This window comes from Schistocerca piceifrons, chromosome 2 (assembly GCF_021461385.2).
Source record: "Schistocerca piceifrons isolate TAMUIC-IGC-003096 chromosome 2, iqSchPice1.1, whole genome shotgun sequence".
NCBI classification, from domain to species: domain Eukaryota; kingdom Metazoa; phylum Arthropoda; class Insecta; order Orthoptera; family Acrididae; genus Schistocerca; species Schistocerca piceifrons.
The window spans coordinates 827,904,041-827,922,196 of NC_060139.1; the positions used below are offsets into that span (position 1 = coordinate 827,904,041).

At 35.9% G+C, this 18,156-nt stretch overlaps 1 protein-coding gene across 1 annotated transcript in view; it reads right to left on the reverse strand.

Annotated features, from left to right (window-relative positions):
* Positions 1–1,625: 1,625 nt before the first annotated feature.
* The window catches only part of LOC124776423 (NADP-dependent malic enzyme-like), a 106,763-nt gene continuing 90,232 nt past the window's right edge, over positions 1,626–18,156 (reverse strand). Inside the window, 4 exon segments of the mRNA XM_047251417.1 lie at positions 1,626–1,892; positions 2,034–2,157; positions 14,752–14,847; positions 14,849–14,923. Coding sequence (XP_047107373.1) covers positions 1,759–1,892; positions 2,034–2,157; positions 14,752–14,847; positions 14,849–14,923 — 429 coding nt within the window. The 3' untranslated portion in view covers positions 1,626–1,758.

The window sequence follows — 18,156 nt, forward strand, 5'->3', positions numbered from 1 at the left end:
CAAAGTTCAACAATTTTTAGTAGACTTTGCATCTTCTTATTACTAAATAAAAAACTGTTGTTGACATAGTAATACTGGTCTTGTTACAAAAGCTTTTGTGAAAACTTCTGTACCAATTGCTGAAATGAGAATAATGTGTTTGATACCAATAATTCCTTAATCATTTCAGAACTGGAATATCTTTTGAAAATACCGATGAAGTTGAACATAACACATATGATAAACATAGTGCTCAAATTTGGCTACCTAAAAGGTATTTAAAATCTGAATGTAACAAGTGCAGTGCCTGAAAACTTGTTTTCTATGCTTAGTGGGTCTATTTTCATTTTATGAGTACACTATACAGTTTACATTATCAAACATTAAAAAAAGTGTGCTCTGAGAACATAAGGCCTCAAATCTGACTATTATTGTACAAAAAATTATCAGCCAGTATTGCCAGCTAGTACTTACCTTCAGGACCTGGAATATCAGCAATGCTGCTAGACACATATAAAAATACATGACCCTAATGTAGTGGAGTTCCAAAAGTTGTGTTAGTATTGTGTATTAGTTAGCAGTACTGATATTTCACTTCTTGAAGCTAGTAGCCACTAGCAATTTTAATTTTGTATTATTACTTTATCATTTTCTGAAGCAAATTTCATTGTGATATGGTTAATATGGTGTATGTTCAACAACAAAGTTAAGTTTTTATGATAGTTATACATATATTTTATTCAGGTAGCTGTTCAGTTATGTGTAAAAACAGAATAAAATTAGCTGTGCAGTTAAAAATAAAATCATAGAACAGTTGTGTAATTTTTGTGCAAGTCTTTTTGTGCTATTTCCTGTCATTGTACTGCAGAATAGTGTAGTTGCAGCTCTGAGAAAACAAAGAACATTGGTTCTGTTTCTTTTTCTTCTGTTCATTGCATTATTTCTAATTTGCATGAAATATGATACAATTTATTTATTTATTTATTTACATATTTATTCACACTTTATAAAGAATTATTAATGAGTATAATGATATTGTGATAAAAAATAAATATAACAGTAAGACATAAAACTTCCTCTTCATTCCATGACAGAACTGCTTTTACTATTTTTCATTACTTTTTCTTAGTTGTTTGACAGTGGGTATATTTGTTTATTTTAATTTAGAGTGTTCAGTAGAGATATTCAGTATTTCAGTTATTCACAGCAATTGGGAGGAAATGAAGCTGATGAAAATTCAAAGCATGGAAAAACTAATAAAAGCTGATATTTAAAGACAGAAATCAAGTGGATAAAATTACCATGCAGCATATTTGAAACTGGATGGTGTCATTTTATGCTGAAAACTTTCTATCATTATTATTATTATTATTATTATTATTATTATTATTCCTTGCTCTCACTCTGATCAAGTATATAACTTATTTAAATGATGGGATTTCTGTCTGAAAAGTAATGAAGGTAGCTTAGAGATTAACATCTTATCCACATCATCATCATTACAAACTGTTGTCCTTAACAGAGACAACTTCACCAAGAACACTCTGTTTAATTACTTTGTTAATACTAAAAAATTCATACCAGTAATATGTTTCTATTTTCTATAAAATACTGAAAATGGCGGAAAAGTGCTAAAACGATAAATGTAGGAATTATCTGCTCTCTTTGTTTCAACTCTTTTCTATCCATCACATGCTATCTGTCCATAATAATTGGTTCAATACAGTTGCATTACAGGTGTGTTTTAAAGATATGAATATATTTGAAACACTAATTATGTTACTGACCATTCGTTATTTCAGTTTTTGGCCATGCGTATGTAGTTGGTATTGAAGATGTATAATTGAAATCATAGATCTGTGCTTTGATGAAGTTCTCCAAGTTTTTAGGCTGTGGAAAAGTTGATGCAACTCCTGAAATAAAAATAAATGAACATAAAAATATACAGTCTTCTTTTCATAAACGTAAATCAAAGCAATATGTTGTTCATTGCCTCAACAATATTACAAGCTTTGAGCAAAATCTTTTTAAAAAATGATGTAATATGTTCTCACCTGTTTTGTATCCAAACTTTGCAACTGCCACAGCAATTCTAAATGAACACTCACGGATGCTATGCAAGGGCGGATAAAGGCTACCTCTCTCTAAATCAGAATCATTGACAAAGTTGGCCAGTGCCTGTAAATAACCATTTTTTGTTGGCAGATAAATGAGAAAATATAGGTACACAGTCAGAAATGATTGAAAATAATATGTACTGCTCTTTGCATGAGGCATAATCAAAAGTAAAGGCCTTTCCTTATATTTACATGTTGGCAATTCAGAACAGAATTGCATGAATGCAACACTACAAATTGTTTACAGAGCCACAGAAATCATATGACTATAGGAGTAAGCAAACAACAAAATTGTTTCTACTGCTATCTGCAAAGTACAGGGCGATTATAATTAAAGTTAAACTTTCAAACTGCTGTACAAATAACACCACTGGCCATAATGACATCAAATTGCAGTGGGATATTACCAGAGAAGGGGGAAAATGTATAGCAGGAGAAAAATAAATAGTCACAAAATGCACCGATAGATGGCACTGTAAGTACCATAATTTAATAGTAGTCGACTACAAATGACAAATGAATCTCACAACAAAGCCTATGGTATACGTTTGATGTTAAACAAACTCTACTACTCAGTGTGCATGGGTGTACAGATGTGATACTGTCAGTTACGTAAGCCTATCCACCAAGGCAAGGTCATATCACAACATATGGGAAAAATCGGTTTTTGATTGTCCTGAGGCTAAAAACTGCATAAAAAGCACCAATCACATCAATTTTCAACTGTCCAGAGGCCAAAAACCGCATACAAAACCCTAATGAAAATCAAATCAGATTATTAATTTCTATGTGACTGGTACAAACCACGTTCAATATGCTATCCACCAGTTTCTGCAACAAGTTGAAATCAAGAAACAGCATGTTCCACAACTGATCGAAGTGTTTCCGGGGTCACTTTCAGTACATGTTGAACAATGTGGGCCTTCAATGCAGCTAAGTTTGCAATTGGAACACTGAATGCAACATCTTTCAGATAGACCCACAGACTGAAGTCACATGGATTAAGATCAGGTGAGCGGGACGGCCAGGTTGTAGGGAAATGGTGGCTGATAATTCTAGTATTTCCAAATGCTTAACTGGATTTGCAATGTGCAGAGGTACGCCATCTTGCGTAAAAATGATTCCATCCACAGGTCCATGCTGTTGGAGAGCTGGAATGATGTGGTTGTGCAAAAGGCACTCATATCACTTACTAGTGATGATACAAGTAACAGGACCAGAAGCACCTGTCTCTTCAAAAACATATGGCCCTATGATAAATGACACCATAAAGCCACACCACACAGTGACCTCTTCAGGATGAAATGATACTAGTTGATTTACGTGTGGATTTTCCATTGCCCATATTCAAAAATTCTGTGTATTGACATATCCAGTTAGATGGAAGTGGGCTTTGTCTGTCCACAAAGTCTTCCACAGTCAATCATTATCCACTTCCATGTGAGCAAGCAACTCTAAAGCAAAGGTCTCTCTTGCTGGCAGGTCAACAGGAAGCAACTTGTGTACATAGGTAATTTTGAATGGACAGCAAAGAAGGCTGTGTCATAGGATTTTATGCACTATGCTCATGGGTATGTCCAATGTTCGGGCAATTCTCTGTGCACTACACGTTTGCACACCACCACTTGTCTCCTGCATTGCTGTGGCCACTGCATCCACTGACATCAAATCAATTTGTTTCCTCCCTCTACCAGGTTGCACACCAAAAGAACCTGTGTCCTTGAATTTCCAAATCATTTTCTCCAGACCCAAGGCAGTCATCAGACCAACACCTTTTTTTTCAAACCCTTCGGTGTTCAGAACTTCTGCAGAACAATGTGTACACAGTCATCATTCTTGTAATACAGCTTTACAAGCAGAGAATTGAGACAGTAATGGCAAATGTTGCAGACATGAATGGAGGAAAAGCCATGCACTCGGTGTGTTTATACCAACTTCAATTGGTTGTGCCCATGACAGGTTTTTTCATTTATGTATTCTGACACATACAGCACCATCTGTTGATCAGTTTTCACACTAGTTTTTTCTTCTGCCACACATTTTCACCCTTCTCCAATAACATTCTATTGCAATTTGATGTCATTCTGACCAGTGGTGTTATTCCCACAGCATTTTGAAAGTTTAGTTATAATCACCCTATATATGCTATATGCTATCATTAATACTTTTCCTTTTTTTGTGCAGAAAGGTCTACAGCTATTCAGATTCACCAGAAGTTGTGACTAATTTATGGATCTACAGTAATGAATAAAGGAAATGTTAGACAATGATGAGAGGACTTCAAAAACAGCCATACAAGTGAGTGTAATAAAGAATGCAGCGGCGGGTCAAGAATCCACAGTGACAAAATTATGCAATAGGTGGACCAAACCCAATGATCTGACTGGTGATTCATGACTCGTGATGAACTCTCCACAGTTCAGTATTGCACAAAAAAAATTGTTGAGGGCATATCTTTACTTATGTTGAAATGGAATCTGGGTAAACAGGAAACTCTCAAAAAATTGTGACATGCCATAAAAATTGGTGTGCAGGGAAGTTTTGTCCAGGAGAACTATTCTCCATGACAATGTGTGGGTGAGAGTCAATACTTCTGTTGGGAATTTTTCACTATCCTGAGTACAGTCCCCACCTCGCACCCAGTGATTAATAACAGTGTTCTTGCATTTGAAATAAAACAAAGGCTTGGTGGACAATGGTTTGAAAATGACAAAGAACTCAAAACTGCCACTGTCAACTGGTTGAGTTCCTAGGCATAGGCCTTCTGCACAGAGGGCTTGTAGAAGCTAGTGTAAGTTTACAAAAAATGATTGTGTAGAAAAGTGAAGTAGGTTTATAGGAAACCAAAACCAAAAATAAATAATTTTGCTGATGAACAAATATTCTTCATGACCAAAGCTGCTTTCTCAGTTACATCTCATACAACAAATACAACAATCAATACTTTGGCCATGAAATGTATGAAGTACAATGGAATTTCCATGTGCCAAAGTGACACATCATTGTCATTACTGTTCCACAGCAATGGCCTCTAAATTATGGGAACTATTACAAAAAGCAGCTCCTAGTCACAGAGAAGAAAACAGCTAAGCAGTTGTTGTGTCACATTATGCTTCATATCATACAAAATTTCTGTACTGCAGCCAACAAACACTTGTTGCAAGATGACTGTCAAAACACAACCACTTGATTTACTTACACAACTTCCACACATACAGAATAAACCACTAGTAAATCACTAGAAAATGAAGTCAGTGGTCTACTGAAAATTCAATACATTGATAACATGAGGGGGACCCACAATCACGTGACTGAGATGTGTGTTAGGTTTTCCATGAAATGACTTATGAATTTCTCACTGACATTCACTTAATGCTAACTCGGCAGTTGAATATACTTGCATGATACACATTTTGTATTCCAAAAAGTACTGGTGAAGAGACATTCATTATTGTGCCTATGTGACTTTTATGCTCCCAGTATGCCAACACCTCTGGTTGCAATGAGACCATTAACAGTACAATGACATTCTTTTGATTGCCAACTGATTATATTTTATTACAAATCAACCTTCAACTTGTATCTTCCTCTTGAAACACATACTGGATAGAAGCATTGTGAACAGCACCTATAAGCTTATGTTTTAATCTCAAGGTTGATCTACCAATGGGTACAGGTGTTATGTGCATCTCCACCCACACATTTATGAACCTATAATATATTAATGTGCAGTGGTGATGAAGGTTGTCCTCTTCAAGTATCCTGTCTTAGTGTTGTGATCCAATGTGGTAAAACCTTGTCTTACAATATATAGGTTATGTATGTGTTTTTCTTGAATGTTTTAGAATATGCCTCTGTTTTCACATTCACCCAACATGAACCCAAGTATATATTTATAGAACACGCATTCCAAGTTTCTCAATTCCCAGATGCCACAACCAGCCAATAACATAACAAAGTGGGAACATAAAGTGAAATACAGTTTCATAACACCTACCCCAGGGAAAGAACCACAATGTTTTTCTCTGGTCAGGATTGTTTTATGTGCAACTTTTTGATACTGTGCAATGCAAATTAACTATTTTAATTCCTGACCACTAAATTATTATGCTTTATTAAAAATAAATTAAATATATTGGGCAACAACAGTAATATTAGTAATATATATTATTAATATATCTTAAAATGGAGAATTGTTTATTGCAAAGATTCTTCCTGCCAGAATATAATGTCTGACAAAAAAAGTGAAGCACCCAGAAGACATGGAGAATATCAATGTAACTTTGTGTGTGTACACACCATTCACAGTAAGATAAATGATTTGAGCTGTAACTCTCTCTGACAGTAAAAAAGCCACCAGAGTGCATTAGTGTTGTTACCAGGCCTGGTAGAATATATGAGGTGTGTGAGAAAAGTAATGAGACTTATTTTTTATTTATCAAAGTTTTTATTTTTCTCCTGTTCAAAGTAGTTCCCTTCGGCAGCAATACACCGACAGAGTCATTGTTCCCAGTCTTGATAGCAGTTTGAACTGTTCACATTAACACACTCTTTGCCCTACTTTCCTATTCATAATGAATCCTACTCCTGTTATACAATTTTCTGCTGCTGTTAATATTAACCTGCTCTCATCTGACCAGAGAAGGTTTTCTTATTTTCATTTCACTTCACTGACTCCTACTATATTTAGACTGAACTTCTGCATTTCCCTTTCCAGATTTTCTAGCTTCCCTTCCACGGTCAAGCTTCTGACATTCCACACACCGAGTCATAAAACATTATCTCTTCATTGGTTATTCAATCTTTTTCTCATGGCCACCTCCCCAACTGGCTGTCCCCTTCTGGAGATAGCTACAAGACTCTTAATAACTGATCTTGGACTAGCGAGAAGTTTAGCCCTGTCTCACGGGTCAATGCAAGTCTGGTGATCCTTATTTACATTGACTGGATAGTTTGGCAATACAGAGAAATCAGAACCACCAATAAGCATTTCTGATTAATGCAGTACATCACATAATTTCTCATGTGTGGTACACATCACCTGACTGTACCGTGAGTCTGATTTTGCACCATGCTATAAGACCTTCAAGGAATGGACAAAATGAACATTTCAAGCTGTATTAGAAAGTTACTTCAAAATCAAAGAAAACTTCATCACATATTTAAGTTAAATCAAAGTTTTGTTGACAAATAAGACCAAAAGGAGCTAAAGGAGAACCATGGATGAAAAGTTCTATGAATTCAAAAGTAATTTCTATCTAAAGTACTGACAAAAAGATCCTAAGACATTTTGGTCTTATATTAAGTCAATAAACAGCTCAGAATTAGCAGATTCATGTGCTGAAGTTGACACTGTGTTCTTGACTTCAGGAAGGCATTTGATACAGTTCAATACTGCCACACAATGAAGAAAAGATGAGCATACCGAACATCATACCAGCTTTGTGATTGGAATGAAAAGCTCCAAGCAAATAGAACATAGCACATCCTTCTTAATTGGAAGAAATCTTAAGTCATAAATGTATCTTTGAGAGTATTGTTCAGAAGTTTTACAGAACCACTTCTATCCAAAATACATTGATGAGCCAAAATATTACAACCTCCTGCTCAATAGTGTGTTGGTCCACCTTTGGAACCCAATACAACAGTGATTCTGCATGCCGTGGATCTGACAAGTCCTTGGTAGGTTTCCAGAGGCATATGGAACCAGATGCCTGCACACAGTCCACCATGGTTTATGAGTACAGTGTCAGTGTCTGATTGCGTCCCAGATGAGTTCCAACTGGTTTAGATCAAGTGAATTTGGTGGACAGGATATCATTGTGAGTTCACTTTCATGCTTTTCAAACAGTCTTCACCTCTGAACTGTTTCTCTGCTGTACATACTCAAAGCTTATGTTCCTTTCCCTCTGCATTTTCTTATGTACAATAAGGGTACCACACCCTAACTGCAAAAATCACCCCCATATCCTAAGACCACCTCATACTTCACTATTGGCTCTACACATGATGGCAGGTAACATTCTCCAAGCACTCGCCAAATCCAAACCCTTCCATCAGATAGCCACAGGATATAGCATAATACATCACTTCAAATCATTATTTTCTAGTCATCCACTGTAAGCATGGTTTAGCACTGACTACAGAAATGGGTGGTTTACAAGGAGCTGCTTGACCATTAAATCCCACTCTTTTTTAACTTAACAGTTCATTGTTCTGGTAACACTTCAGAATGCACAAGCACTTCCTTCCGCTGATTTCATGTCATTTTTTTACAGTCACCCACTACAAAGCTCAATGGTACCTGTCCACCAATACATGAGATCTGCCTGGTCTTGGTTTAGCTGTGGCTGTTTCTTCACATTTCCACTTCACAGTCACATCACCCTCACCAACTTAGGCAGCTTTAGAATGGTTGATAGATTTGTTATTCATGTGACATACAATGACTAGTACACATCTAAAGTAACTGACCCATTCTGCTGTTACTGGTTCTCTACCGACAATACAATACTTTTTTTGTATTTTATATGATTTATTGGCCAGTCATGCAAAATATGGTGCAGCAAGTGGACAGTTTCCCATATGCATGGTCTTTTGCACACTTATGATTCAGTGTTCACTCATTATGGTATATATTGCAATTTTTTGCATTTACTTATGATTCATTAAGTTAATTGTTATTTTATGTTAATGTGCTGATCAGATTTTGTGATGTTCAAATAAATGATGTGTTATACTATCTAATATGAATATATCTTATATTGAATGCCCTGAAGCAGGCAACAAGCCATTGTAGCTCAATATTCTCATCTGCTCTGGCCCTTCCAGTCCCTACAACAAATGTATCCAACAGAAAAAATTATTCAAACAGTCAAAAATGTTGAGGTGGTAAGCAACATCTGTAGTCAATCTAGTTGACCAACCAGGCATGGCAAACCTCATGCCAGCCATGTCAGAGGAACAAAGTGTTACTCACCTGGTTGCAACCATCAAAGATCTAAACTGTTGTGAAGAAAGAAAAAGCTTTGTGTTAAATCTGCTAAAATATTAAACACATAAAATTTGGTGAGGAATATCATTTCAAATTGATTGTCTGTTTTCAAATTGATTTGACTGGTCTCAGCAACAGTGAAGACCCTATTGTAGAGTGGTGTCAAAAATAACTTTGTGAGAATTATGTAAAAGGGTTAACAGAAAAAAATCATAGAGATGCTAATAATGTAAAACATGCTAAAACTTCACAAATTAGCGTTCAGGTGCAGAGTGAGTCTGGTCAAGACAGTCAAGGTATGGGCATCTTTAGGAGATATTAAATCATAAGATGTAAAGTTTTATGAACCAAAAAGTAATTTCTTTCTTTTATGGAGTGCAATTAGGTGTGAAAAGGTCAATTTTTGAGGTGCTAGCCAGTCTTGGTGGGGCCAAGAAGTGATGCATTAGAAATGCAAGTTAGTTATTTTGGAACTAAAGCCCAGAAAAAAGCTAGGATGGAAACAGTCCCAGAGAGAGAGCTTTTGCATGGAGCCAATGCACTTTGGCAGCAGCCATCAGTCAACACATGATTTATTTCCCTTGACCCCTATTGACTACGCATAGACCAACAAACCTCAGCTGAATCAACAATCCTGCTTGACACATAGACCACATAGGTCATACTTTAACAGCATGAGGAAATATTTTAATGATAAATTCGAGAAAATAATAGGACTGACTGGGCAACTTGTGGACAAGGAACTGAGTCGAATTAGTGAATAATATTACGAAACAAGTGAAAAAATTTACTACTGATTACAAATAAAGAAAATGAAAGCAAAGTACTGTGTTGGCAACTAAATTTAGGATAGAAATGTGGAAACCACAGTCAACAAATCAAAAAATAAGACACATCACATACATTGATAAATGAGAAACACAACATGTGTAGAAACTGTGAAATAATTGCCATTGCCATTTATATTGGAAAGTCTCTTCAAAGAAATCTCTGAAAGTAAGCATGTGAACATCCTAAATTTCTTGCACAGTCCAAATGTAAGGCTGGAGTGTTTGAGAGGACCAGCTTGTGTGAGTATCAAGAATCAGTACAATCATGAAAACCTGCCAAAATATAGATTTAATTCAAATAACTATATGGACACAAATTGGTGAGTAGAGAAAAACAGAAAAAGCTAAAATTTTATTATGCTATAAATTCTCTTGCAGCTGATCATCAAATATAGGGTAATGGAAAAATCACTTCTGGGGCTGTGCAAGGGTAGGTACAAAGTACCAGAAAGAGGAATAAGTTGTGTGTGTATATTTATTTATTTAATTTGTGAAAACTGAAGTAACAGTTGATAATGTGATTTATGTTGATTTTGATCCAAGAGACAAAATAATGTTGACCACAACTGCAGCAAGTGTGTTATGATTCAGCATTTTTATGGCACATTTATTGGGTAACTCCATATGGTCAATGTATGTTAATAAACAAACAGCTCTGCATAAGATGTGACTGTGTATGATGACAATAGTTTCAATGTCAGGGCAGTTGACTTAACATGCTGAGTTGATCTCAATTTTGTATTGACTGCTCTTGAGCTACTGGTTTTGGATACAATTTGTGTTACGCAGATGAGACAATGGAAACTATAACAGAGACGAGTATAAGGAGTGTGAAACATGCATGAACAAGTCTACAGGAAAGAAACTGAAGAAGCTAAAATGGATTAGAATGCCAGTTACAATGAAAAGGACTATAAGCCATTTAATGAGCACAGACAAACCTATAGCATCTGAGAATTATGGTGATCCTAATAAATTTAATGAGTCATTCTTGAGACTAATGAGAAAAGCTGTAAAGAAGATTCCATATTCATTTACAGACTCTGTAAATATTGTGATGTAAAACAGGTGTTGCACCATGAATAAGTAGAAAGAAAGTGCATCATAATGAGATGATAAGCATTATGATAGCTTAGAGGTCTTGTGACAGTTCATATGTCTATGGCATAACATATGCTGTCCTGAATAAACTTATTTCTGAAATTTTCAAACTACTAGCCAGAATAATAAACAAACGCTTTTCCTCTGGTGCTGTGCCAAACACTTTAAAATTAGCTTGAGCAGCACCAGTCTACGAGCAAGGCAATTCTCTTCAAACGGCAGCCACCTGACATTATCAATAATTCCTGTACGAGCTCCATTGATGGAGTCTGTAATGAAAAATATGCTTTTCAAATACATTTAAAATAGTGATATATTCCATGGTGTCCAGCATGGATTTTCAGTAGGAAGGCCAACTACAATGGCAGCGTCTGTTTGGTAAGAAAGATAAACAGTGCACATGAGAAGGGACTAATAGTGGTAGCACTTTATGACCTTGACAAACCATTTGACTGCAAATCACATTTTGTAGACCAATCTGAAATACTAGGTATCACTGACGTTGCTCTTGCAACCCTACACTCCTATTTTGAAAACAGGTGGGAGATAATAACCTTCAAGGGAGCAATGTTACATGGAGAGAAGTTAGAATAGGATATGCTCAGGTATTGATGCCTGGACTTTCCCTATTTGTAATATTTGTAAATAATTTGGGCTACAGTAGACAGATCTTATTGTGTAAATGATGCTATCTTGTTACCTAGTGGGAAAGTCCCTGATCATGCAATTCATGAAGCAGATGTGTCATTCATCATGAACAAAAAGTGGTTCACAGAAAGCAAAATGAAAAGAAAATTAAGATAAAACATGGAAGATACTGTGTAGTCTTAGTGACACTGGGTGCCTGGATGATTGTGGTTTCTTGATTGTCTGCAAGTTCACTTGGCAAGGATGATTCAGGATTCATCATAGTAACCAAGTTCTCTTGACAGTTTACATAGCATGGAAGAATTTCACAGTGTTGCTTCTTTAGTAAATTAAGATTTAAATGACATTAAAAGTTCTGGGCTAAAATTTTGTTTACTTTTCTCTGGCCACATAGAAAACTTGCACATAAATTCAGATAAAGTCTGAGATAGTCAAGTGAGAAACATCTCTAAAATTAAACCCACTTTATATGGAATATTCCCTATAATAACAATACAATATCCCTTCATGTGTACAATGCACACTGTCACAGCCACATTAATTGTGGATCAATCAGAAGAATGTGAGCATGTCCTAGTTCATAGAATTATGACTTTTTCTCAGTCAAGTAGGGCACTCAAGAAAAAGTTGGTTAGAATTCTATGAACTAAGATCACTCTAGACCTATCTTCTTCCTACTAAGAGTAATGACAGTCAGCAATCAGTGCACCTATAACTGCCTCATTTAGAGTGAGAGAGAGAGAGAGAGAGAGAGCATGGGGGGGGGGGGGGGGGGGGGGGGTTGGAGTTCTTTAGGAGAAGGCACAAAGTTAATTGTTACATTATGTGCAAAACAAAATACAGACATCCCCTAATTTCGGTTATCCAACATAACAACTTTCCATATTATGACTTTTTCTTCGGTAATTTGTTGCTGTTTACTTCCGTAGTTTGAGGAAATCCACTCATGATCCAGCATGAAGTACTGCGTAAAAAGTTCAAGAAAGGATGAGAATGTGTTGATAACAAGGCCCATTTTCATCATCTTTATACCGGAACCCACAGTGCAAAAATCCATGAATTCTTCGAAGGTGATTGGCACAACTATTACTGAAATCTCTCAGAAACCATAAATCAGTTACGTTAAGAGTTCAGCCAGTAATTTGGAATTGGGTTCCAAAGTTGCCGAATAGAGAGCAGAATGCTGCAAGAGCTACAATTTCTTACAAGTTTCCCAGAAAATATGAGAAACAATGTGTTGCTTTTTAATGAAATTCATCAAATTTGAAGAGACTTACACCCAGCATTACACCCTTTAATTGAGGAAAGTCAGTATGGAGTGACAGAGGGGTGATGATGGGGTGGTTGATGGGAAGCCAAGATACAGTTTCTTGCTGTTAGGGTCATATTCGTGGTGTTCTGAGAACACTAAGGCATTCTGCTAATTAATTCCCTGCATGGATGTTGGGCTATTAATGCTGTCTAATACTGCATCATTCTTTATCAAGTTCTATCTGGCTGCTACTCAAAAAGGCACAACAGCCACATCAGAAGTTTACTGCTTGTCAACAACAATGCCACACCTGATTCCCAAAAAAGAATGTAACAAACATCAGCAGATATTCATTGGACTTCCCTGGAACATCTGACCTTCAGGGCTTGTCACCATGTGACCATGTGTTTGTGTGCCTTAAGAAAGGCTTTGGAGGAGAGTATTTCATGACTAGTACAGAGGTGCAACAGTTTGTGTGCAGCTGGCTTCAGTTATGTCGTCATATTGTCTGTCAAAAATATATTAAAATTGGTTGACTAATGTTAAAAGTGTATCAATAATAAAAACAGCAAAACAGTAAATATGAAGTAGTTTTGAATAACAAAAATTATATCACTGAAGGCTCATTTATAACTGATCCACCTTAATACACTATTTGGTGAAATAAGAAAGTGATATCATACCTTATTACACACGAAACTGTAAATGTATGACTAGAGCTGAATGAAAGTAAAACTGAGCAGATTTAATGTGCAGGTAAAAATAGCTCCCAAACTGATGTTATTCGCCACATGTGGAGATGGTGCCTTTGACATAAGTGATAAAATTCAAGCAGCAGAGACAGATATTCTATGAACAGAAACTTCCTGGCAGATTAAAGCTGTGTGCTGGACTGAGACTCGAACTAAGGACCTTTTGCCTTTCACAGGCAAGTGATTTACCATCTGAGTTAACCAAGCATGATTCATGACCCACCCTTACAGTTTTAATTCTGACAGTACCTTATCTCCTACCTTCCAAATTTCACAGAAGCTCTCCTGCAGACCTTGCAAAACTATCACTGCTGGAAAAAAGGGTATTGCAGAGATATGGCTTAGCCACAGCCTGGGGGATGTTTCCAGAATGAAATTTTCACTCTGCAACAAAGTGTGCACTGATATGAAACTTCTTGGCAGATTAAAGGTCTCAAGTTTGAGTCTCAGTCTGTCACACAGTTTTACTCTGCCAGGAAGTTTGATATCAGTGCACACTCCACTGCAGCATAAAAATTTCATTCTGGGTTCTATGAACCACTTGGAACAAAATTATGTTAACAAGTAAAAAATACCTTAAACTAACACAGTAAGAGGCTAGATAACATGTAAAAACCTGCATATGCACTCACATTTGTGGGCAAGAATTAGGCCTATTTAACATGACAGTATAAACTCATAAATGTATTAACAATTTCTATGTGAATATTAGGGAACTGCTTGAGTATCTTAATAAGAGAAATTCATAATTTTCTATGAGCCTCTTCAGTTAAAGATATGGAGTTAATCTCTAGATGTGGATGAGTCAACTTATTTCAATTGTAACAGAGGAGCTTCAATATTCTTATAGACAAGTGACATAAAATTCAAGTGACAATCATTTCATTTTCACTAATGTTGTGTAACAAAGTTAAAACATAAAATTTGACAAATAATACAACAACCTGAAAACATTCTCATTATTTTGAGGAATACCTTTTACATAAAGAAACTTTTAAGAATGTCATCTATTATTTTTATATCAAAGTTTATTGTGGTGGATTATAGCCCATTTCATACATGAAGTGGAATACTGTACCTTTGCTGCAACAGTGAAAACATCCTCACTGATGATGCGTATCCCTGCAGTAATTACACCAAGTGCAATTCCTGGGAAGATATAAGAGTTGTTTCCCCTGACCAGGGTAAAATGTCTTCCCTTTGTATGTTACTGGAGCAAAAGGTGATCCACTAGCAAAAATGGCTTTTCCCTGTTTCACAAAAAATACAATTGCTTTATTGTCTTTTAAATTAGCTTGTAAATTATTAGTAATTTTCTCCGTCACTATGAAATAATGTTAAAATAGTTAAAATTTATTAAATTATTTATACACATTGTTTTCTCTTCTACAATTCAAAATTTCATTCCAGATTCAGGAAATTCATTAACTGTTTCCTCACCTAAACTGTTCTATTTCCTCTTGCCGTTATCTGTACAGATTGTTATTGTATTGAACTTCATTCAGGCTTATTTTCTTATTATCATCACCATTAATTAACATAGTCCTATGCTCTTCAGGTTTAGGTTGCTATGTTTTTGGATTTTCGCAGAGTGCACTGTTGTACATTGGCTTTCAATACCAAGGTCTTCCCAAAAATCTCAAATGTTTCTAATTCAATTGTTCATCAGTGAAATTAGCCGATTTTGCTATCCTTATCTCCCTGATTTTTCATTTGTGCCTACACTGTTTAGTTCTATCCCTTTTAATATATTGTTAATAAGTTATCATGTCAGTTAATTTAGTTATCATGTCAGTTAATTTCATTCTTGGTTTTTTCCCAAGTAAAAGAGAATCACATTCAGTCCTGTCAGGAGACACCTGTTACATTTTCTGAGTGTCAAAGATATTAAGTGTTATGCCATTCAACTGATAACTTAAACCAAACTAAACAATTAAAAAATAGCTTAGTTAATGTATAAGCATTCTTTATGGGACCTTGCAAGCAAATGAGCTACTTTATTGTAGTGGAGTCACACCACCCAATAAAAAAAAAGAACAAGTGTCTTCAAAATTTGGTATAGTAAATCTAGATTCATACAAAAGGTGTCAGCTGTAGTGTTCTCATTATATCATTTATTCACAAAAAACACACATATCACTAGTTTGTTTCAGGCTACCCATCCATTACCAAGCATATGCATATAAATTATGAAACTGAGTAAACTTACTAAGTTTTTTAAATGTAAAATCATTATTTGGTGATTGGTCATGTATCTCAAAACTAGTTTTACTACATATAACAAAGAACAGTAATGTAGGAAAAGAGTGCAATTGAAGTTACTTTTTCATCAAGAATTTCCTGTATGTATTTGGTTTTTGGCTTGCACCTTACAGTGAACAAGTTTTGATTGTCTGAATTCATTTTATACAGTGTGAGACAGGAGGAAAGGTACAAGCTTTGAGGGGTGATACTAGGTGATGATTCTGAATAAAAAAAGCTTCTAATAAACATATGCCCTTTTCTTAACTGTTTCCAGGTAAAGCAATGAACACGACTTGGAGCGGAAAACATGTTAGCGTTGTCCTTACTAACTGTGTTTAGTTATGCCCGTTCACCTTGCGCATGGTGCAGTTGTTTACCTCAAGTCTCAGTTCAATAGTGCTTATCATAGTGCATCGTACTACAGTGTTTTTATGTGAACAACGAATACAGTTTTGTGTAGTGAAAAAGCCACGGATCTTCACACATGCAGAGTTATGCCTGACATGGTGTTTGTCTATGGTTCTGTCCAATGGAACATTCCCAGAGCTGCTGTGCAAGAATACCAACAATTACTGAATGCCGATTGCCTGATAGTAGGGCATTTAGCAGAGTGTTTCATGGATTGTATTGAGCGTGGTATGCTTTCCCAGCGCAAATGTTGTCTCTGACTGTCCCACACAACAAACTCTTAATGAAGTTGAGAACATTCTTCAAGTAGTGAAACACAACCACACTATTATCTCTAGGAGAATTGCTGCCCAACATGGTATCCCACAAACATAAGTGATACGAACAATACACAGTCTGTATCCCTTTCATCAACAGAGTGTACAACTTCTGCATGAAGGAGATACTGCTGCCAGGCAAGAATTCTGTAAATGAATCATTGCCAATGATATATTAATTCCACATATTCTGTTCACTGATGAGTCAACATTTACCTGCAACTGAATCAACAACACATGCAACTCTCATGTATGGGCAAATTAAAATGTGCACACTACTGTGGAAATGAATTTTCAATGATGTTTCTCAATCAATGTGTGGTCCAGTTGTTTTAGATCACTGGGACATGGTATCTTGAGTTTCTTCATCAACACAACATATCCTGGTCGTTGCATTGGTCGCTGTGCAGTCATTGCTTGGCCACCGAGGTTACCTCATCTTACCCCATTGGATTACTGTTTGGGGGTTGGCTGAAGAGCAACATCTACAATCACAGAGTGGACACAAGAGAGAAACTTCTCACTCATATTTTACATGCTTGCACCCAGTTAAAGGAATGCAAAACTGAGCTCTGATCAGTGACACAATACCTGTCTACAAGAGCAGCAACATCCATTGAAGCTGACTGTGGACTATTTGAACATCTTCTGTGAGGAAATGTACACAATTAAACAAACCATAACACAACAGTATCTTAATTTACCATCACCAGTGCCTTTCCCATTCCTAGCTGTTTTCATTTGTTTACCCAGAGACGGTTAAGAAAAGGGCATATGTTTATTAGAAGCTTTTTGTCCAGAATCACAAGTAGTATTACTTGTCAAAGCATGTACCTTCCCTCCTGACTCACCCTTTATATGAATAAGCAACAAAGCAAAATTCAATCAACACTACATTTACATGTATGTTATGAGTGAATCAGTAGTTTTCTCTCCATTCAAAGTCACCTAGTGATCTTTATCTGGACTTAATGAATATCTTGATATAAGGACTGAAAAGTTCTGTTAGCTACATACAAGTAATATCATTTATTATCATACTGTATGGCAAGTAACATAGTGTATTACAAGAAGGACTCAGTTCTTGTAGATGTAAAAGATATTTTCTTTGAAAAATACCAGCATTATCAAGTAAATCTCGAGGTACTAACATCAGATGAACATCAGCTGTATAGTAAAGCTGATGATGTGGTAGGTTTTTTCAAAGTAGCAGTTTTCTTACTAATGTACTCAGTAAATTTAGATGGTATAAGATTTAATATAACTAAGTAATATAGTTATAGTTCACTATTAATACAGTCTAAAGATTAAGTTTCTGAAGTTTGTTTGCCACATTTTACTGTATATCTTGATTTGTTCCCACATAACTACTTCTTGATAGGATCTGCAGAATCCTATGAACAAATGAGGGACTGCAAAGTGAAATTGATATGATGTGATGGAGGTAAGAGCTAAAACTGAAATGGGTGAATCAGCCTTCCTCAGACTAAACACAGTTAATAGGAGAGATTGAA